Here is a 24,331-nt window from a genome sequence, read left to right on the forward strand (position 1 = left end):
ACAAACACAATGCTGGAAACATAAGCGCTTCTACAAGGAACCTGTGACCTCAATCAGTAAAAAGGTTGCAAGATATTTAGCTAAATTCAGCATAGCAACAAGGGGGAGTTGGGGGCTGTAATTCAAGTAACCAATCAATGCTCATAAGTTACATTTCCGTGTTTTGCTACTTTTGAAGACTATATATGTACTTGCTTTTCCCTGAAAACGTGTTCAGACATTGATATTGCTTTTTGCTCTGAACCTTTTGCGCAAAATAAAACAAACTTCTTTTGATTCCGGGGTCTGAGTCTCTTGATTCTGTAACAAAATCATTCCATCATCATTCCATCAAATCATACTAGTACCATTCTACAAAGACTTGGTAGGACCACACTTAAAATACTGCATCCAGTTTTGGTCACTCCAATACAAAAAAGATGTTGAGACTTTTGAAAGAGTTCAGAGAAAAGCAACACAAATGATTAAGGGTCTAGAAGCTACAACATGAAAAATGACTTCAGGAACTAGGTAAATCTAGTCTAGTGAAAAGAAGGATCGGGGTGACATGATAGCAGTCTTCCAATACTTGAAGGGCTGCCCAAAGCACCTGTGGGCTGGACAAGAAACAATAGATAGAAAGTAACCAAGGAGAGAAGCAATCTAGAACTAAGGAAGTGAGAACCAGTGGAACAAATTGCCTTCAGAAGTTGTGGGTACCCTATTGCTGGAGGCTTTTAAGAAGAAACTGGATAGCCATTTATCAGAAATCGTATATAGGTCTCCTGCAAGAGCAGGGGATTGGACTAGATGACCTCCATTTCCCTCATAATCCTTTCAGCTGTTAATGGGCTCTGAGAATTTCCTTTAGTAGAATTGGGGTGGGAGAGGGTTGCAACTTTAATGTGTACACTATAAATTACTTTATGTGCAAATCTCACAGGGTTGTTTAGAGAGGAATGTGGGAGGATGAAGCATTATGCATACCACCTTGAATTCCTTAAGAAAATCTAATCTAATAAATAAGTAAACAAATAATTTGTTAATGAATCTTATAAAACTGAATCTTACAAGAAATCTTAGAATGCATTGACTGAAGTTTTTTAATCTCTACAAAGCAAAACTTGTGTTATTACAAAAAAATATTGTATTTCCACCTATGCATATTTTATTAAAACTAAAATAATAATATTAAAATAATTTTACTTACTGAAATATAAGTAAAATTAGTTAAAAGGGCAGATGCTAAGTAAAAATGATATTTATATTCAGCCGCAATATGGAGTATCTAGTTCTGAATAGTGAAAAGAGTTATTTTCAGACTTTTAGCTTCAATAACATTTTGTCACATATTCTTATCACTTGGGAACACCAGACTTGGATGTTTATGCAGTGGAAAGGAGATGGGATGTAATCAGTTTATGTGTTGTTGTTAGTTGCAAAGTCATGTCCGACCCATTGCAACCCCATGGACAACGTTCCTCTAGGCCTTCCTGTTCTCTACCATCTTCTGGAGTCCATTTAAGCTCACACCTACTGCTTCAGTGACTCCATCCAGCCACCTCATTCTCTGTCGTCCCCTTCTTCTCTTGCCCTCAACCTTTCCCAGCATTAGGTACTTCTCCAGTGAGTCCTTCCTTCTCATTAGGTGGCCAAAGTATTTGAGTTTCAACTTCAGGATCTGGCCTTTTAAAGAGCAGTCAGGGTTGATCTCCTCTAGGATTGACCGGTTTGATCGCCTTGCAGTCCAAGGGACTCACAGGTGTCTTCTCCAGCACCATAGTTCAAAGGCTTCAATTTTTTGGCGCTCAGCCTTTCTTATGGTCCAACTTTCGCAGCCATAGGACAACTCAATACATCTAAATCAGGGGTCTTCAAACTTGGCCCTTTTATGACTTGTGGACTTCAACTCCCAGAATTCCTCAGCCAGTCACGCTGGCTGAGGAATTCTGGGAGTTGAAGTCCACAAGTCATAAAAGGGCCAAGTTTGAAGACCACTGATCTAAATCATAGCAAAAGTGCACCCAAGAGTATAACCAGCACTTCCTTACACTTGGAAATTGTGGAATGTCCAAAGAATGCACAGGGGAAAACCAATAGAGACAAGTATGCTGTCTTCCATAAAATTGCACAGAATATAGTTTGATCTGTAGATACTAATGATACTGATCTGTCTGTAGCCAATAATTAAGTGAGCACATAAATGTGTCAGTTTCACACTCAGTGAAACACTGAATTCAAAGATGGTGAAAATGAAGAAAATACCAATAGAGTCTGCCATAAGTAAAATAGAGAAATTTAGGGTGCAAGAAGCCATTGTGCTATATTTGAATTCTATTACTAAAATCAAATAACCATGTCTTTATATATTATACGTACCTTGATCAATGTTGTTTTGGGGGCTGAGAACTGAAGGACTTGATCCCATCTCTAATATTTGCCAAATTTCCTCTAAGGAACTAGGGGCACTAGATGATAACAGACTTTTCTGGGATAGGCATGGGCTTTCTCTTCTGAGCTGTTGAGGCTGCTGTGGCACAGGGGCTTTAGATATTGAGGGATCTGCAGTGCGATTTCTTGTAAATGAGTCTGATTCAGCCTGTGGAAATGACCAATATCTGAGATCAATGTCATGTGGAAATAGATAAAAAAATGGCACAAAAAGTAGTGGTAGGTTTAAATGGCCCATTTTGCTTTCCATACAGGCAGTTGTGTGATTACAATTTATGTATAAACATAGGTTAAATGCTTTTTATACTGAAGGCATCCAGGAAGTAGAGTTGAAGATTTCAGACTGTAGAAGTTGACAGAGATGGATGAGTAGAGATACAGTAAGAGAATAAAATGTGTTCTGTCAGATGATTGGATGGTCAAATAAGCTTTCTAATCTTCGTGAGGGGTAGTTGTGGATGGTAATTTGTAGCACACATTTATGTAAGTAAATGGTAAATATTTGATCAAGAACTGTGTGTTCTGGTTCATGGCTAGATATTCAGTTTTAAAAATGCTCAGTGTTGCTTCAAGGGAAATTCCTGATTTGGTTTTGATTGTGGAATATGAATCAGAAAAACCAGAGACGTGCTAACCATCATCATAGAAAAAATGTTTTTTAAAAAAAATTAAAAATGGAATAATTTTTAAGTAAAAATTTAAGGAGATGGAACAGAACACATTTTGTAGAAATAAGTGCTGTTATATTAAAGTTATATGGTCTTTTCACTGCAGAAGCTTCTTGCCCAAACCACTTGTACATTATTCTCAAAGCTCTCAGCAATAAATTGCCAATGCAGTTTGAGTGAACCACCTTTGTATGAGCCTTAGTTTCATGTATGTATGTATGTATATATATATATATATATATATATATATATATATATATATATATATATATATATATATATATATATATATATATATATATATATATATATATATATATATATATATATATATATATATATATATATATATATATATATATATATATATATATATGGAAAAATGAATGCTTTTGCAGAGGAATAAACAAACATGACAGCTGTAATGTTATTTTTTTCTTCAAACAAAATTAAAGTTTGGAAGTAACACATAAGTCATGAAAACTTTGAAACATCAAAAGAAAAAGGGGAAAAGTCTGATAAACCAACTAATCTGTGGGTAATCAAGTGAATTTGGAAGTCTGGAGTGAGTTAGTGAGTTAGAATGGAAGTGAAGATGAACTAAAAAAATAAATTGACTCTTTGCAAAAAGAAGAAAAAGTAAAAGAAGAAAAATAAAAGAGCACCCACATATGGAGCCTCCAAACATGAGAACGAGTCTGGTTGGCAATGAGGTATAATTTAATGACAATGAATGTGCACATATACAGTATCTGTCCCTTCGGTCTCAAACTTGTCTCAAAGGCTGCAATGTAGGTAATAAATCACAAGAGTCGAACTCTGATTTGAGGCAGATCGGTTAATCCCGGAATAAAATCTTCCCTATCTCACCTCTCTCCATCAAAATGTATTTCTTGAGGAACCATTATAAGTTTTAAAAAGCGCTTTTCTCTCTTTGGTACATGTCAACATCAATTGTGCTGTGCTTCTGAACTACAGGAGAGATCTCTGTAGAAAAATCTGAATCAGGGAAAGGGCTAGTTTGCTACCTTTGCTCTGCCTAGATAATTAAACACCTTTCCAAATTGACTCATTTTATACTGGGTAGGATTTGTGTGTACAGAGTCCAGATCTAGTGAGGACTCACTTTGTACCTCCCATATACAGATAGTCCTCAACTTATGGCCACAATTGAGCCCAAAAATTATGTTGTTAAGTGAGACATTTGTTAAGTGGATTTTGCCCCATTTTATGACCTTTCTTGCCTCAGTGGTTAAGTGAATCATTGCAGTTGATAAGTTAGTAACCTGGTTGTTAAATGAATCTGGCTTCCCCATTGATTTTGCTTGTCAGAAGGTCGCAAAAGGGGATCATATGACTCCAGGACACAGCAACGATCATAAATATGAACCAGTTGCCAAGCATCTGAATTTTGTTCACATGATCATGGGGATGCTGGAAAAGTCACAACTGTGAAAAACGGTCATGCCACTTTTTTCAGTGCTGTTGTATCTTTGAATGGTCGCTAAATCAACTGTTGTAAATAGAGGACTATCTGTAATTGATATTAAATTATAGTTGTGGGAAAATTACCACATGACGTTAGGAAATTACTTGCTATCAGTTCTAATTTGTACGGGGATAAAAAATGGATCAGCTGACTGAATTCAAATTATGATAACATTACAATGAAGTAAAAACAAGATATCAGAAAAGAGAAAAAGGAGACAAAATGCAAGGTAAAAATATGAAAAAAAGAAAAAAGGAAAAAAATGGAAAGAACAAAAGAAAAAGGATGGTTTCCAACTTTCTTTGGTACAGATGTAGATAAAAAATATGGCCAAGTTTTACTCTAAAATTAACAATAATCTAGATTAAATGTACCCAAATCTCTTCTATCAGGAGTATGCCATCAATCTTTACGGAAAGCACAAAATGACACATTGATGCAATTGCCAAAGCACAAAAATGACACACTGATGCAATCGCCCAAGACATGGTGAATTGTACCTCAACTGTGTGGTCCATGGAATAGGGATGGAATAGGGATAATTGCTATAAATTGGACATAGCAAAATCAGAGGTACTTCACAATACTCTTCAGAGCCTGAGTTTTGCACAGTTTGCATAGAATATCACTGTGATCGCAAGAAAGGCTCTGGCATTCCGACGGCAGCCTTCCCGTCCTCAGTATAAAACCGTCGGATGGTTCTGACATACCTGTTTTGTAAGATGGCATTGCAAATGTTCTGAAGCTAGAAAATGCTGCTTTGCTTCTTCTACCAGTTCTTTGGGATAAAGGGCACCAGGGGATGTGTCATTCTGAGGGTTTTTTGAATCATTCCAATCCTGCAATCCTAGAGACAGCAAAATAAAGAACGAACCTTTTATGCTATACAGAAATTGAAAGACGAGTCCCAGTAACTTAAGCTTTAAAATTTAATTCTCTTACAAGGCATCTATTTTGACCTCGGGTTCGTTATACAATAATGTCATTTTTCATTGTTCTTCATCTCCAGGAAACAAAACAAAAAAGTTCTTATTTCAAGAATCTTCTTATATACATGAGAAGTATATAAAAGAGCTTTTTGCTATTATGTAACAACTACTTGTCACCTTGACCTTTTAGAGCAGTAATCAAGGTCTTCATAGCCAAGAATAAGGAACAAATACTGAGTCTGTTCATGTTTCATACCACCACGTTCAACATTGAGAGCAACTGTGCTCTTATTCAGCAGCATTTCATTCTCAAGCTCTGACCAGGACCTCTTAACCTTGGCAACAAGCCTACATGCAGTACTTCACTCTATTAGTTTTTCTCAATCTCAAGAGATTGAATTTCTTGTATAAGAATTGAGGTTCTTCTCTCCAATGAGCTTACCTTCCTTTGAAGCTTCTCCAAGTTCTGTTCTTAGTCTGTTTACCATCTCTAGTAGCTGCTGTTTCTCTCTGCTCAGACAGCAGATCTTTTTTGCAGCTTCTTTCAGTCTGTCTTGAATCACTTTTCCATGATTTCTAAAATGTTGATGAGGCCCATCACCTGCACCCATACTAAGTAACTGTTGCTTGGGATGAACAGAATCTTCTTGGAGCTGTTTTACCAGTGGATTCTAGAAGCAAAATGAGATACAAGATTCTTCCAGAATAGGAATTCCTTATCTTTGGGGGCCGGTAACGTATTTCATACTTTGAGAACCTGCTGGAAGTTTTCTGGGCACTTTTGGAAAAACAGTTGCTAAGAAGGACTTGGATTACAAATCACCAATAACAAAGCACCATTTAACTGGAAGATTATTTGCCACCTGGACTGGACCCTGTCTGTTCCAGATGCCTTCTAAAAATTCTGCTTAGTTTTGTCTTTATTGGCAGCAGAAGGGCATGCTTCTTAACAAAGCACTAGACCCTAGCAGCCCGCTATTTTATTTTCCAAGAAAGCTTACAAAACCCATTTGGGGCTCAAAGCAATACTTGGAAATTTTTAAAAAATGCCAGAGACTGGGATACTGCTTTGAAAAATTCCAACTTCTCAAATTTAAAATCATTATTATTTTAAATGTAATAATATGAGGAAAGGATTCTAACAGATAGTGAGACAATTATAAATAGGCACATTCATAAAGTAGTCGCAACACTAGGAAGCCGATCCCAGAGTAGTATTACTAAAAGAAAATGAAGGGCAGGATATATATTTTTTAATAAAAGGAGTAAAGTGTTCACTATGATAAGATTAATTTAATTATCTTAGACCATTTTAAGAGTAAAAACTTTCTAAAAGCAGCTTGCCTAACAATAAAAGGAATATTACATTATTGGAGGCAAGCATTTTACCCAAGATATAAATAAGATGTAGCTGACCAACCAGCTTCTACCAGTAAAAAGTATTTCTTGCCACTGCAAGCACATGGGGTTCCCAGTTATTACAGAACTTAGCATACAGATTGAAAAAAAAATAAGGGGGGGATATAAAGCCATGTTACACTCCTTTGGCAACTTGGAGTCAGTTTCACTATATTCTGCCTGTACTGTGAGTTCCTGAGCTGTTAAGTTTAAGTTTCTTGTAAGGACAATGAGATATTTTGGAATTCTCATTTTTCTAAGCTCATTCCACAGCTTGACATTATTGACACAATCAAAAGCCTTCATGGAAATTGACTGGCTTTCTTCTTCTTTAGTTTAACTTGGAACCTGTAATAATAGGACGTTAGCAATGAAGCAATGAACTGATGCAATGATAGTGAAGACATTTAATTTATTCAGCACTGTCATTGCTACTAAATAAACCCAGAAATACATTCTTAATCCTGTTAGTTCTTCTATTATTTTAAATAGAAGCACAGAAAACTGATGGCAGAAAAAGACCTAGTGGTCCATCAATTTTTTCCTTCAAGTATATTTGCTTCTTGTTTTCTTTTTAATATATCTATTATTATTTTTTTATTATTATTTAATTTTTAATTTTTGTTGGATAATGGACATGTGTTTATCTCAAACAAGTTAAGCATGTTTAAACACAGTTACTGATGATTGACCCACTCCCTCCGCTGGAAGTTGGTTCTAAGCTTCCACTACAGTACTCCTTCTGTGAAGTAATACTTTCTAACATTACTTTTGAACTTCTGTCAGTTTGAGATTATGCCCGTGTTTTTGATTTTTGCTTAATATTGAAAATGCTGCCTTATAGAACCATATTTACACCCTTAATATATTTAAAGGTTTAAGTCATGCACCCCTTTTCCTTCTGTTCTCCAAGCTGTACATATTCAGTCTTCCAATCTTTCCTGATATGTTTTGTCCCTCAGACCTTGCACCATTTTTGTTGCCCATCTCTGAACTCACTCAATCTTATCAGTATTTTTTTTAAATGAGATCTCCAGCACTGGACCCATACAACACACATATTCCAAACAGGTCTGGTTAAAGCCCTAAACCTCCTTTTTCCTGCTGGTGACCGCTCTAGTGATGCATCCCAGAATTTTGTTTGCCTTCACAGCTGCCTGGCCATACTGTTCACTAATTTTGTAATCATCTGCTATTATATTCCTTAACTCTGTGCCATGAAAAGTGAATTATGCCCTAGAAAATGAAGCCATTGCTAAAGATGCAGCCATTTATGAATTCCTCTCAAAGAAGAGTGGCCCCATGAATGTGAGTCTGTTTTGTCCTGCAATTAACGTAACAGCTTATTACTAATGCAGCCTGTATTACAGCTTACTCCCCATTATCTTCAAGACACAATTTTGCTAAAACAAAACACATTTTTATGAAAAGGGATGAAGGGGAAAAAACCCCAAAATAAACACATGACCTGTCGCCCTCATAGCTAAGTTTTAATGTATCCCAAAGATCTTCTTAGATATTCTATTTGTTAAATAGTGTAGGTAAGCAAAGAAGCATCCCTGGAACAGCTTTTTATCTGCAAAATGTCCTTGGAAATTCTAAAACAAGTTTAAATTTTTGGAGTTGGCAGGCAGAATTAAGCTGAAAAAATTAAGTTTGACAAAATATTATACATTTAATTAACACCAGCCAAAAGTGAAAAGGTATTTACTGAAGATATCTGATGTATAGGGAAAAAAACATCAAGGATTACAACATAGCAGAACAAGATAAAATTTCAGCTTGTACAGCTGCAAACTTAGTACAATTTAACTTTCTTTCCATATTCAGTAAAAGAGTTCAGTTCAGTTAATTATTAGAATATATCTTATCATTAACCCAGATGCAGTAAAGATATCTAGAATTACAGTGCCTCCTAGTGGAAGTAGTAGGAAAGGGCATGGATCGTTTCGCATAAACTGGAACTTTTTATAGCTGAGGGCAGAATACTTGAGGCGTTTTACAGTGAAAGCAAACAAATGCACCACTTTTGTTCTGAATGAATCCCTATATTAAACATTAATTAACAACTCATTTTCATACCCTTGCTCTTGAATGTTCAGTTTCATCTGTTTTCAAAAACTGTTCAGCAGCAACTTTACTAAGGTGCAACGGACCTGAAACAATAAAGAGCAAAACAAAGCAGAGGTCAACTGAAGAACTCTAAGGATACCTCACGCCCTTTCTAGTTAACATACTATTAACTAATTATTAATGAGGTTGATGAAACACAGACGTATAATTGTGAAGAAGAAAAAAGTCTTTATTGCTAAATCCAGTTACAATTCAATGTACTGACTGAAACAATCAAACAGTACATTAGTCTAGTTCAGGGGTAGGCAACCTCGACTCTTTTATGACTCATGGACTTCAACTCCTAGAATTCCTGAGCCAGCATGGCTGGCTCAGGAATTCTGGGAGTTGAAGTCCATGAGTCATAAAAGAGCCGAGGTTGCCTACCCCTGGTCTAGTTTATCTAGAGATGACAGAAATTCTTTTCAGACATCCTTTTGTCATTGGCCCTGATTTGTTATAGCAATTTTTTATTTCTTTGTTTTCAGTGTTTTTATATTTGGGATGGGTAAGCAGCTTTTCTTCCAGTAGTCCTGTAGCTGCTGGGCCTAGGTGCTCAGCCAACATTCCTGAGTCCTGTGGGCCACTTGTCTCCCGGATGTCCAGGAACTCCAACACCTAGTGCAGTCCTTGTTGACCCAGGTGATGACTAATCCAGTACAGATTTGTGTAAGTTATGTTTCACCATAGTGTTTATAAGAGGGACACTCTTCACCTGGCTCCTTCGATGAGACCTGTCTAGTATGTTGAACCTCTGGCATAGCTCTCATCTTTCTCAGAGCATGCAAGACTTATGACATATATTAGTAGATGTGAAATTTATTTCCCTTACCATCATTTCCACTGGCAAAGTAGTCTGGATGGAAAGTTTGAGTAGTTTTATTACATCTAGTTACATTAAGAAAAGGCACAAATACTTTTCTTGGAGCTTCTGTTGCATTTTCTTTCTGTTGGTCTATTGCCTCGCTTTCCCCCCCCAACCTTCTGACCTCCTCTTCCAGGGACTGTTTATGGTCTGCAAAATAAAAATGCCCATTTTAGGTTGAGAACTTGCAGACATGAAGATATCTTCGACTGCCTGATTACATTTATAAATTTATATATATATATATATATATATATATATATATATATATATATATATATATATATATATATATATATATATATATATATATATATATATATATATATTTATTCCTGGAACAGCAGTAATATTGGTCTGCTGCAGCAAAAGTAATAAAAGTTTAATGGTATCTTAATGATTAAATAAATTACAAGTTTTAACAGATCATAGACCTTAATCAGACATATATTTTTATATAAAGTTCCATAGTATAAAATAAGTAATTTTCTTATTTCTATTTTGTTTTCAGGAAGTGGCTAAATTAGCTTTTGTTGGTATTCTTTTAAAGATTAGGATAAGAAGAATGATTCCAGAAGCAATTTCAACTCCATATAGTAAAAAAAAGTGAAATTTGATTTTTTAAAAATTTCGGGCTGCCAAGAGGATGTATGAAAAAGAGAGAAATAGTAACATGGAATTCGGTATGCACTGAATAACTATAATTTTAATTTTATTCCCGACAGCAGAGGGATTGGATTTTAATCGTTTAAATTTCATCTTAAGAAGAGACTTCAATATTGTTGCAGTTGATCATATATTCTTGCAAGAGTGGAGTAATACTTTGATTGGAGGGAGGCAGTTTCAATGACCATAACTAAATCAGGATCTTAATATTTGCTCATAAGAATAAAGGAGGAGGAGGGGATAGAAGGGAAGCTCATCAAATTTGCAGAAAGTTGGGGTGTGGGGAATCTTAACACTTTGGAAGATAGACTCAAGATTCAGAAAGATCTTGGCAGACTTGAGTATTGGGCCCTATCCAGCAAGATGCAGTTCAGTGGAGAGAAAAGTAAGGTCCTGCACTTAGGCAGGTAAAAAAGAAATGTACAGCTATAGAATAGGCACTACCTGGCTTAACCGTAGTAATTATAAAGGGATCTAGATGTCCTAGGGGACTACCACTTAAGTATGAACTAGAAGTGTGCTGCAGCTGCCAAAAAGTCCTAGGCTGCATCAACGGAGGGATAGCATTAAGATCATGAGAAGTGGTATTATCACTCTATACCGCATTAGTGAGCCCACACTTAAAATACTGCATCCAGTTCTGGTCACCATGATACAAAAAAAGATGCTCATACCCTAAGTAAGAGGAGAGCAAGAAAGATGATAAGGGGTTTGGAGGCTAAACTGTACAATAAATGATTAATGGAATTAGGTATGTCTAGCCTAATGAAGAGTAAGATTAGGGATGACATGATAGCTGTCTTCCAGTATGTGAGAGGTAATCACAGAGAAGAAGCGGTTGACTTATTCTCCAAAGCACCTGAAGGAAGCACAAGAAGCAATGGGTGGAAGCTCATCAAAGAGAGATCTGACCTGGAACTAAGGAGAAATTTCCTGATAGTGAGAACAATTAATCAATGGAATAGCTTGCCTCCTGGAGTTCTGAGTGATTCATCGCTGGAGTTTTCAAGAAAAGATTGGACATCCATTTCTCCAGAATAGTAAGGTCTCCTGCCTTGAGCAGAAGGATGGACTAGAAGACCCCAAAAGGTCTTTTCCAGCCCTGGGATTCTATGTTTTTAGAGTTCTACAAATAGAACTGTTTTTTACTGCTAATAGAAACAAAATTCAGACTTTGTACATGGATGCCACACATTAGACAGCATTATGTCTACATAATAATAAGCTATAGATGTACAAATCAATCTATTCAGCAGGAAATGTCTAGGAACTGATCAAAATTATTGGAGTTAATTATATAAGTTAAAATTTAAAAATATATGACCAGGACAACACTTAGAATATGGGGTCAATGTACAGAACAGATTTAACACCCCTAATTTATGAAGAAAAAAACTTGAGCTATGGGAGCATTTGCAGAGGGAATATATAGTCAGGAATCCTTCCATGTTCAAAGGCAATTTAGAGCACCGTGCAAAGATAAATACTCACTAAACTGTTTAAAGCTACAAGAGAAGACATAGTTAAAGTGCTAACTGTTCTCTGTAATAATATGGAAAAATATTTATTTATTTTTTATTTATTTATAAAATTTATTTATTTATAAAATTTATTGGCCGCCCATCTTACTATAAGGTAACTCTTGGTGACTTACAGTTACATCTAAGTTAAAACATAAAAAGTTAAAATCAAACTTTAAAACCAAAGACACATGGGGAGGGCAGAGGCAGAGTGGGGAAGAGGTGGGATCTGTTATTACTCAATCAACCACCTCCACTGCGCTCTTCCCCCATTGCTGCCCCAAGCCGACTGGCAAAGCCACAACTTTAGGCCCTTACGAAAAGTTAGGAGGGTTGGGGGCCAACCTCACATCAGGGGGCAAGATGTTCCAGAGGGCAGGAGCAACAGCAGAGAATGCTCTTCAAAGGTACCCACATGCAGAGTGCATTACAATAGTCCAGCCATGAGATGACTAGGGACTGAACGACTGAGGGCAGGGAATCCTGGTCCAGGAAAGGCCACAACTGGCACACAACACTAAGTTGTGCAAAGGCTCTCCCAGTTGCGACTGCCACCTGTTCCTCGAACAGGAGTTACGACTCGAGGAGAACCCCCAAGTTGTGGACTGGGTCTTTTGGGGGCAGTGCCATCCAGTGTCAAAGATGACAAAGTCCCAGATCCTGGAGCCCCACATACCCAGAGCCATTCAGTCTGACCAGGGTTCAGTCAAAGCCTGTTGTCCCCCATCCAGGGCCCCAAAGCCTCCATGCACTGTGAAAGCATGGCCACACCCTTTCACTTGAGTCACCAACAGTGGAAATATAGAGTTGGGTGTCTTTAGCATACAATATATACCTCAACCTGTGGTGATGGATGATCTCAAATTGGATTCAAAATTGGAGACTGAAATGCTAATTAAGCATCTGTTAATATGCTTTAGTCATATGAGATTCCTCAGAGAACATAAATATTTAGAAGACTGTAAATGTAAGAGACAGCCAGTTGTAGTGATCAAGATATCAGTGGGAGACTGTGAATTCTAGTCCTGCCTTAGACACAAAGCCAGCTGGGTGACCTCCCTTACCCTACAAAGGAGGAAAATCTTGTCAAAAAGACTGCATCCAGCAGTTGTCAGGAATTACCAAAGCACCAAAAACAAACAAGAAAATCTTCCAAAAAATAGAAGAGAAGCTTTTGTTAAAGGAGACTTAAATTTATAAAATATAGGGACACTTGTCAGTAAATCAAATCCATTTTACTACTAGGAGGAAATAAAACTAAAGTAGAATTAGTTATACCTGCATTTTGTATTTTCATTTTGATGTCATCAAAGGAAGATGCCTGATTATTAAGGGTCTCCATTTCTTTTCTCATTTCTGCAATAACAGACCTCAAAGTATAGTTCTGCTGCTGTAAAGTGTGGATATCAGCAGGAGGAAAATATTCAGAAATTCCTATAGTACCCTATGGGTAATCAAGAAATTAATGGAATTATCAAAACTGCCTTCCTCCAGAATAGAATAAGTAATTCAAAGAAGCAAGCTCAGTATACAGGAAAATTACCAGTCAAAATCATTCCAATGACATGCTACATGCCTCAAAAAATGAACAGTATAGTTAACAATCTTAAAAAAGTCTGAGGAACTGGTTAGCTGTTTATTACTCATATATAAACACACACATACACATACATACATACATTAGTACAGGTAGTAGTACAGGTAGTCCTCAACTTACAACTGCAATTGGGATCAGAATCTTGCTCACTAGGCAAACTGGTTAAACAAGATGTCCTCTGACTGCTTCACTTAGCGACTGCAATCCCAGCACTCCCAGCTGCAGTCATTAAGTGAGAATCATGGGCTGTTAACAGAGTCCCAGGTAAGGAGTGCAAGAGTGCCAAAAGAGGTTGGTGAGGCCATGGAAGGCCTACCGCAGGGTATGCATGTGTGGGGATTGCTGCAGTGCAGTGTAAAGCCTCAGCTGCCCACCCAGCCCAGCAGTGCTTCAGAAATCTTCTGAATGCAATTTGGCGAATTGAGATTTTTGAAGCAGGGCTCCTGCAGTTCCCCAAGCCAATGTTCCATTTTTCCAACGCTTGGAGAAGACCAGAAGGTTTCTGAAGGACTGTGAGAATGGCACACTGGCTTGGAGGATAAGATGAGGTGGCGAGGGTCAGTGGGGAGCGCAGCAGAATCTATGAAGCGCAGGATGGTGGTGGTGGTGGGGCAATTGGGGCTTTACAGAATGACGTGCTGACATGCTTGATCATATTTTTCAACTGATCTCTACTTCAGCCCCAGCCCCTGCATTGCTGCCCTTTGGTGAAGCAAACAGGGCATGGATTAGGAGAAGAGACAGGCAGATGAAGGGAGCTGCAGTGCTTCTGTGGTTGTTAAGTGTGGGTGGCTGCCACGTGCCCTAATGTTGATCACATGACTGTGGGATGCTGCAACGGCCATTAACTTTGGGCACAGGTTTTAAGTTCATTTTTTTCAGCACTGCTGTAATTTCAAACAACCATTGAATGAATGTTTGTAAGTTGAGGACTACCTGTAATGAAAACTTAGCAAGAGGAAATTTCTATGAATGACAGCAATTCTATTCATGAAGAAGTAAGTTTGCAAAATACAATTAAAGGCTTTTTCAAGAATCATAATGCAAATTTACTAGACATTTACCAAATGTTCAGTGTGCTGCTAATCCTTTATTAGGTTTTGATTCAGAGCATTAATCAACCTAAATTCATTTGCAAATTTTAGAAGGAATTCTCTCTCAACTTGTACTGTATTCCATATATCATCTTTCAGGTTTTATTCTTGACACTTCTACTTAAATGCATTTTATGTTCCAAATAAAATTTTGTCTAATGCTATGCCGCATTGTTGTCAAGCAAAGTACATAATATTGAAGGAGACAAACAATGGACAACATAGCTTATAAGGCAACCTCATATAATCAATATATGAGAAATATTTTCCAGGAAATTAAATGTCACATGTCAAATCAAAATATACTTGGAAATTATCTAGCTACAGTACAGTAATAGAGACAAAAATACCCCCAAAAGTAATGAAATTTAAGTTGTGAATGAAATCTAAACAAAGGTCCATATACTTAAATATTAGTGTATATTTCCAAATGTATATCAGCAATACATTATCAATCCTGAAATATCATTTATCATTTTCTTAGATGACCTTCTCTGTCTAAAAATTCTGTAACTAAGTATTTTTCAATCTCCACTTCCGAACTCTTTCAAAGAAAGTATTCATTTTAGAACAATAATGGGCAACCACTAGAGTGCAGCATAAGTTTTTTTAATATCCAAAACAGTCTCAATATTTTTGATAATATATATGAAATGGCTGTTAGCAGAGAAAAATATTTCTCTAAAAGACAAAAGCAAGTACAGCATCAGAAACATTGGCAAGACTCAGAAATACAGTGATATTTCTCAGTGATTCATATACTGTGAAGAGCTTAAATCTGATTTAACAGTTGCAAATGGTAATAATATTTTGACAACACAGAGCAGTGTTAAGTAACAAGTGTTAAGTTTGGTAATTAAAAAGAGACATCTTATCCAACATGGTAAAAAAGACAATGAATCATGTTAATGTGTTAGATCTTTATCTTACATATGAAAGCTTTTACACCCTCATGTCACCGACTGGTTCTAACAAAGGATTCACACAACTACAGATTTTGCAATCCTCCCCCCTCCCCCTGACAATCATAGTATGATGGTTTTGAAAGATGATTTAAAAATGACATTTAATCTTAAGAAGCTTGAGGGGATACATCATAGTATTTCTTAAGCACTGAAGAGTTAATACAAAGAATATCAGTCTGTTCTTTAGATCTTTAGATATTAAATGTAAAACTAGTTCCATAGGAAGACTGAGTTCTTTATTATTATATACAGTACACTTGATCTTAACCAAAAAGGCCAAGAAACTATTTATTAAACATGTTCAAGCAAAAGCAAATGTCAAGGATGTTTGAAATTGGATTCCCACATTGAGTAAAGGTTTGAACATATTGGCCTAAATAACCCCTTTCAATAGTATAATTCTGTGTTTTAAATGCTAATATTTTTTTCATTGTATAATATTTATTGGCCTTTTGAATTGAATTATAATAACATATTTCCCTATAATTATCCCACTTATACAATAAAATAATTCAGTTACTCTTTGCATTGATCTTCCTTTTGATGTACGTCATATATATCCACAGAAAATCTTCCTGAGGACCGTATATACTTGAGTATAAGCCGACTCGAGTATAAGTCGAGACCCCCAATTTTACCCCCAAAAACTGGAAAAAGTTATTGACTCGAGTATAAGCCGAGGCTGGGAAATGCAGCAGCTGGAGGCTGGATCCCCTGAAAGACGTCTCTGCTGAGATGAGAGAACGGGGTGGCAAGCCGCCGAGAGAATGGGGCGGTGGAGTGCTCCGCCGAGAGAATGGGGCGGCTTGCTGTTCTCTCGGTGCAGCACGGCAGAGGCTGGATCTCGCGAAAGAAGTCTCCGCTGAGCGAGAGAATGAGGCGTCTCAGCGCCCATTTTCTCGGCGAAGACTTCTTTCGGGGGATGCAGCTTCTGCCGCCCCTTTCTCTCAGCTGCCCAGTGGAACAGCTTGCCACCAGAAATCAAGAGTGCTCCATCACTGGAGGTTTTTAAGAAGAGACTGGACATTCACCTGTCTGAGATGGTATCGGTCAGTGGTGGCGAAACTTTTAGAGACCGAGTGCCCAAACCGCAAGCCAAAACCCACTTGTTTATCACAAAGTGCCAAGGCAGCATCGGCATTCTGGTGCCCTTGGGGGAGGGGACAGGGAGGCGCCTCTGAGTGCCGCCTCTGGCACGAAAAAAAAGGGGGAGCAAAAAATGGGCCACCATACCGCAAGGCACAAAAACGCCAACCGCCACGCCGCAGGGTGCAGATACAAGGCACCGCACCACGTGAGAACGGGGCTGGGCTAGTGAGTATCACGCAGGCACTAGCCCCGCCCCCTTTGCAGCATGTGCCTGCTCGTGGCCCCGTGCGCGCATGCACACATGTAAAATGCTTCCCCCTCCCTTTTCTTCCAGTCCACCAACCGACAAGGACCTGCTGCTGGCAGCGGTGGTGGCGCATGTGCCAACAGAGAGGGCTCTGAGTGCCACCTCTGGCAGGCGTGCCATAGGTTCACCACCACTGGTATAGGTCCTCCTGCTTGAGCAAGGGGCTGGACTAGAAGACCTCCAAGGTCCCTTCCAGCTCTATTCTATTCTATTCTATTCTATTCTATTCTATTCTATTCTATTCACTTTCTATATTTCTATTCTATTCTATTCTATTCTATTCTATTCCATTCACTTTCTATATTTCTATTCTATTCTATTCTATTCTATTCTATTCTATTCACTTTCTATATTTCTATTATTCTATTCTATTCTATTCTATTCTATTCTATTCTATTCTATTCTATTCTATTCTATTCTATTCTATTCTATTCTATTCTATTCTTCTTATTACCATTCTCTATTCTATTCTATTCTATTCTATTCTATTCTATTCTATTCTATTCACTTTCTATATTTCTATTCTATTCTACTCTATTCCATTCACTTTCTATATTTCTATTCTATTCTATTCTATTCTATTCTATTCTATTCTATTCTATTCTATTCTATTCTATTCTATTCTATTCTATTCTATTCTATTCTACTCTATTCTATTCTATTCTATTCACTTTCTATATTTCTATTCTATTCTATTCTATTCTATTCTTCTATTCTATTCTATTCTATTCTATTCTATTCTATTCTATTCTATTCTATTCTATTCTATTCTATTCTATTCTATTCTATTCTATTCTATTCTATTCTATTCTTATTACCATTCTCTATTCTATTCTATTCTATTCTATTCTATTCTATTCTATTCTATTCTATTCTATTCTATTCTATTCTATTCACTTTCTATATTTCTATTCTATTCTATTCTATTCTATTCTATTCTATTCTATTCTTATTACCATTCTCTATTCTATTCTATTCTATTCTATTCTATTCTATTCTATTCTATTCTATTCTATTCTATTCTATTCTATTCTATTCTTCTTACCATTCTCTATTCTATTCTATTCTATTCTATTCTATTCTATTCTATTCTATTCTATTCTATTCTATTCTATTCTATTCACTTTCTATATTTCTATTCTATTCTACTCTATTCCATTCACTTTCTATATTTCTATTCTATTCTATTCTATTCTATTCTATTCTATTCTACTCTACTCTACTCTACTCTACTCTACTCTACTCTACTCTATTCTATTCACTTTCTATATTTCTATTCTATTCTATTCTATTCTATTCTATTCTATTCTATTCTATTCTATTCTTATTACCATTTTCTATTCTATTCTATTCTATTCTATTCTATTCTATTCTATTCTATTCTATTCTATTCTATTCTATTCTATTCCATTCACTTTCTATATTTCTATTCTATTCTATTCTATTCTATTCTATTCTATTCTATTCTATTCTATTCTATTCTATTCACTTTCTATATTTCTATTCTATTCTATTCTATTCTATTCTATTCTATTCTATTCTATTCTATTCTATTCTATTCTATTCTTATTACCATTCTCTATTCTATTCTATTCTATTCTATTCTATTCTATTCTATTCTATTCTATTCTATTCTATTCTATTCTATTCACTTTCTATATTTCTATTCTATTCTATTCTATTCCATTCACTTTCTATATTTCTATTCTATTCTATTCTATTCTATTCTATTCTATTCTATTCTATTCTATTCACTTTCTATTTTTCTATTCTATTCTATTCTGTTCTGTTCTGTTCTGTTCTACGTTCTGTTCCATTCCATTCCATATTTTCTATTCCATTCTGTTCCACTGTCAGAGCCCATCGGAGGCAACCCAGTCAGCCCAAACAGGAGTTACACTAAGGCTACGCAGCCTCTCCTCTCAACCTGAACCCCTCCTTACCTTTCCTTTTATCTGCATCCTATTTTTAACTGCCGGCTCTGCCCTGCCCTATTTTGTCCTTGAGCACTCGTGAGCTCATCAAGAACAGAAGGTAACCGTGGGGGGAAAGGCAGGGCAAGATCTGCAAGATCCCCATTTGCATTTGACTTTGCCATCCCATCTGGTTCGAGATAACACACCACAGAGAGAGAGAGAGAGAGAGAGAGAGAGAGAGAGAGAGAGAGACCTCAGCAAAAAAGAAAGAAAGAAAAAGAAGTAGTAGAAGAGGCAGAGAGCCCCTGTGGGTAGGAGTGAGGATGGGGAGAAACAGCAAGAAGACCGGGTGGGGTGGGGTGGGTTAATCACTAAACCTTCCAGTGTTTAACCAAAGCAGCTTTTGCATTTGTCAAGCTCTGCTAGCAGGGCACTGGACGGGCCTGGCGGAGCTGCTGAAGGTGAATGGGAGAAGGTGAGTCTTCGCCGAGAAAATCTCAGCGCCCATTTTCTCGGCGAAGACTTCTTTCGGGGGATGCAGCTTCTGCCGCCCCTTTCTCTCAGCTGCCCAGCTGAGAGAAGGGGGTGACAGAGGCTGGATCCCCCGAAACAAGTCTCCGCTGAGACGAGAGAACGAGGCGTTGGAGCGCTCCGCGAAGTATGGGGCGGGGAAGCTTGCCGCCCATTCTCTCAGCGGCGAAGACTTCTTTCGGGGGATCCAGCCTCTGTCGCCCCCTTCTCTCAGCTGCCCAGCTGAGAGAAGGGGGTGACAGAGGCTGCATCCCCCGAAAGAAGTCTTTGCCGAGAAAATGGGTGGCAAGCTTCCACCGCCCCATTCTCTCAGCGGAGGCTTGCAGAGGTGGCGGCGGAGCTGCGCGCGCAGCTCTCCAAACCGCCGCAGCCCGTTTGGAGAGCTGCTGCCTTCGTCCATGTTTGATGAAAGCAGCAGCTCTCCAAACTGGGGGGTGGAAGTTCTTTTTTTTTTTGTTCACTGGAGTATAAGCCGAAGTGGATTTTCAGCCCAAAAAGTGGGCTGAAAAATTCGGCTTATACTCAAGTATATACGGTACTAACATCACTTTACAACAGTGCTTTTATTCAGAAGAAATGACTAAGCAATTCCTCAAAAAGCAGCTTATAAACATTCCTGCATAGGGAAAAATGTTTCCTTTATTCCATTCTTAGGAGAAAAGTGTTACCTCATAGTTAACTATCTTTATCTATTAAATCCCCTTCATGGATTACTGCCTTGTCGTGGCGAAGAGGCTTGCGTAATTCAATGAAGCTATGAGCTAAGCCGTGGAGGGCCACCCAAGACGGACAGGTCATAGCAGAGAGTTCTGACAAAACGTGATCCACTGGAGAAGGAAATGGCAATCCACTCCAGTATCTTTGCCATGAAAATCCCATGGACAGTACCAAAAGGCAAAAAGATATGATGCTGGAAGATGAGCCCCTCAGGTCAGAAGGCGTCCAATATGCTACTGGGGAAGAGCAGAAGGCTAGTACTAATAGCGCCAGAAATAATGAAGCGACTGGGCCAAAGCCGAAAGGACGCTCAGCTGTGGATGGATCTGGTGGTGAAAGGAAAGTCCGATGCTGTAAAGATTTTTTTCTCCATAGGAACCTGGAATGTAAGATCCATGAATCAAGGAAAGCTGGACGTGGTCAAACAAGAGATGACAAGCCTGAACATCAACATCTTAGGAATCAACGAACTAAAATGGACAGGAATGGGTGAATTTAATTCAGATGACCATCAGGTATACTACTGCGGGCAAGAATCTCTCAGAAGAAATGGAGTAGCCTTCATAGTCAATAAAAGAGTAGGAATAGCAATACTGGGATACAATCCCCAAAATGACAGAAGAACCGGAATAACAGGCAAGTTTGGCCTTGCAGTACAAAATGAAGCAGGGCACAGGCTGATAGAATTTTGTCAAGAGAATACGATGGTCATAGCAAACACTCTTTTCCAACAACCCAAAAGACGTCTCTACATATGGACCTCACTAGACGGTCAACACAGAAATCAGATTGACTATGTGCTCTGCAGCCAAAGTTGGAGAAGCTCTATACAGTCAGAAAAAACAAAACCAGGAGCTGGCTGTGGCTCAGACCATGAGCTTCTCGTTGCAAAATTTAGGCTTAAACTGAAGAAAGTAGGGAAAAGGACTAGGCCACTCAGGTATGAACTAAATCATATCCCTGATGAATATACAGTAGAGGTGACAAATAGATTTAAGGAATTAGATCTGATAGACAAAGTGCCTGAAGAACTATGGACAGAGGTTCGCAACATGGTACAAGAGGTAGGAACTAAAACCATCCCAAAGAAAAAGAAATGCAAGAAAGCAAAATGGCTGTCTGAGGAAGCTTTGCAAATAGCTGAGGAAAGGAGGGAAACGAAAGGCAAGGGAAAAAAAGAAAGATACGCCCAATTGAATGCAGAATTCCAGAGAATAGCTAGAAGAGATAAGAATGCCTTCTTAAATGAACAGCGCAAAGAAATAGAAGAAAACAATAGAATAGGGAGGACCAGAGATCTCTTCAAGAAAATTGGAGAGATGAAGGGAACGTTCAATGCAAAAATGGGCATGATAAAGGACCAAAATGGCAGGGACCTAACAGAGGCAGAAGAGATTAAGAAGAGGTGGCAAAATTACACAGAAGAACTATACAAGAATGAGCTTAATGTCCCTGATAATCACAATGAGGTGGTCACTGAGCTCGAGCCAGACATCCTAGAATGTGAAGTGAAGTGGGCCTTAGAAAAGCTGAGCAACAACAAAGCTAGTGGAGGTGACAGTATTCCAGCTGAGCTATTCAAAATCTTAAAAGACGATGCAGTAAAAGTGCTACACTCAATTTGCCAGCAAATTTGGAAAACTCAACAGTGGCCACAGGATTGGAAAAGATCAGTTTACATTCCAATTCCAAAGAAAGGCAGTGCCAAAGAATGTTCAAACTATCGCACCATTGCACTCATTTCACATGCTAGTAAAGTTATGCTTAAAATCCTACAAGCTAGACTCCAGCAGTATGTGGATTGAGAACTACCAGAAGTACAGGCAGGATTTCGAAAAGGCAGAGGAACTAGAGATCAAATTGCCAACATACGCTAGGGAGTTCCAGAAAAACATCTACTTCTGCTTCATTGACTATGCTAAAGCATTTGATTGTGTGGATCACAACAAACTGTGGCAAGTTCTTAAAGAGATGGGAGTACCAGACCATCTTATCTGTCTCTTGAGAAACCTATATGCGGGCCAAGAAGCAACAGTAAGAACTGGACACAGAACCACTGATTGGTTCAAAATTGGGAAAGGAGTCCGGCAAGGTTGTATACTGTCGCCCTGCCTATTTAACTTATATGCAGAGCACATCATGAGAAAGGCAGGGTTAGGCTTCCGGTTCGTGCGTGCGGCACTTCTGGATGCGCAGGGACAATCTGCTTCCTGCCATCCGTTTCTCTCTCCTTTGGAGGACCCTGAAAAAGGTCAAAAATTGCCCTGGAGGGGTGATTACTGAGAGGACTTCCCTGCGATCATGGAAGGGCGGCAGCCCTCCGTTGGAATCTGGGATCATCTCCTTTGGCTCACAGAAGAGACCGGCCATAAAGATGGCCGATCACTAAGCCGCTCCCTGCCAAAAGCCAAAAGTACTACTTAGCACTAAGAAGCAATCTGGAGGACATGGGTGAGCTTTAACCTTTCCTTGTTCCTTAATCATCTTCCTGTGGGACTCTCCTGAAAATCTCCTTCCCCTTGTTTTGAGAAAACGGCAAATATCTACTTTGGGAACAAATCTTAAAACCTCATAGTTACAAAAGAAATTCAATTAATTCAGCAAAGAATTTAAGAAATTTCATCTGCATCTACTAAAAAGCTTATTTTTGTTACTGGGGATTCACTATTCCATTTTTTCTCTAAACTGTGAATTAAAGAAAAAATTTGGACTAATTTTACAAAAGTTCTATATTAATTTGGAAAAAGAAAAAAAACCCTCTTACATTGCATGTTATATGTTATTGATGACATCTTGTGGCATAACCTGGTACAGCAAGTAAATTTCCTTTTTCTGTTGTGAGAGCTGACTGAATAACAAAGCTGTCGAAGATTACAGCTGGCACTGATTACAACTCTTTAGGAGGTGGAAAATCTTTGACTATTATTAAAACAGCCTCCATGGAAGATTTAACTGCAAACAACAAAATGGATGAATACATCCCACCACTTGATTATAAACTGATACTGGACATGATCTTGGCAATGACAGAGAAGAGCCTTGGTGGAGCAGTGGGCTAATGCCTCCTTAAGTAACACCAGCTGCCTACAATTAATGCAGGTTTGCATCCCACCAGGCTCAAGGTTGACTCAGCCTTCCATCCTTCCGAGGTAGGTAAAATGAGGACCCAGATTGTTGGGGGCAATAAGCTGACTTTGTAATAATGCCGCTTGGGGGAGGCGAAAGCCCTAATAAGCAGGCATATACATAGAATGAAGGCTATTGCTAAGCACATTGGTTTGTGTTTAAGTTGTAAGCTGCCCTGAGTCTTCGGAGAAGGGTGGGATATAAATGGGATTAAAAAAAAAATTAAAGCCAAACTGCAAGAAAAATCTGACAACTTAAAGCCATCAAATCAAACTTTGAATTTAAATGAGGAAAAGGTAACCCAAAACCAAACAGAAGAAGTGGAAACTAACATCAAAATAAGAGATTTTAAAGAACAACAAAAGCAACCTACAGAAAACCTTAAAGTCCAAACTTTAATGGTAACTACAAAACTTACAAGCCAAAAAACAGCACCTGATCAAAGCAACATCAAGAGTGAAAACACTAAAGGCCTCCAAATATACTATACTGAGAATTCAATTAATCCAATGACAACCATAATACCAGCTACTACTTTCTACCTAACCCAGATAGAATTGGAAGTTCAAAAAGACTGATTTAATGACAACTATATCAACCACCAAAAACCGAACTATCAAACCAAAAATACAATGGTTACAAAGGGGACATCTTCCTTGCAAAACTGACATTTGGATATGCTCCGTGGATTCCAATAAGGGGTATAGGAAGAAAGGAAGATACATTTGAGAATTTAAAGATACCAAGAACGAAGTATGATTGGCACAAAAGGAAGCTAAGAGTTAGATTTAAGAAACTGAACTTGTTTCTCTTTTGGGATTCCTAAAGATAGACTATAAAAATATCTTTCTATGGATCAAGGGGAATCTTAAAAAAAATATCACTGATTTTACATTTAGCTTTTAGATCTGT

The 24,331-nt window shown here is 37.9% G+C and overlaps 1 protein-coding gene across 1 annotated transcript in view; it reads right to left on the bottom strand.

The window, feature by feature from the left end:
- Nucleotides 1–24,331, bottom strand: part of CCDC57 (coiled-coil domain containing 57) — a 68,732-nt gene that overhangs the window by 14,408 nt on the left and 29,993 nt on the right. The window contains exons 10-15 of the mRNA XM_081320658.1: nt 13,356–13,521; nt 9,859–10,041; nt 8,997–9,070; nt 5,959–6,187; nt 5,298–5,434; nt 2,359–2,578 (exon numbers count right to left, since the gene is read on the bottom strand). Coding sequence (XP_081176784.1) covers nt 2,359–2,578; nt 5,298–5,434; nt 5,959–6,187; nt 8,997–9,070; nt 9,859–10,041; nt 13,356–13,521 — 1,009 coding nt within the window. The remainder of the gene's footprint in view (nt 1–2,358; nt 2,579–5,297; nt 5,435–5,958; nt 6,188–8,996; nt 9,071–9,858; nt 10,042–13,355; nt 13,522–24,331) is intronic.

This window comes from Vipera berus, assembly GCF_964194415.1.
Source record: "Vipera berus genome assembly, chromosome: 2".
In the NCBI taxonomy this organism is placed as follows: Eukaryota; Metazoa; Chordata; class Lepidosauria; order Squamata; family Viperidae; genus Vipera; species Vipera berus.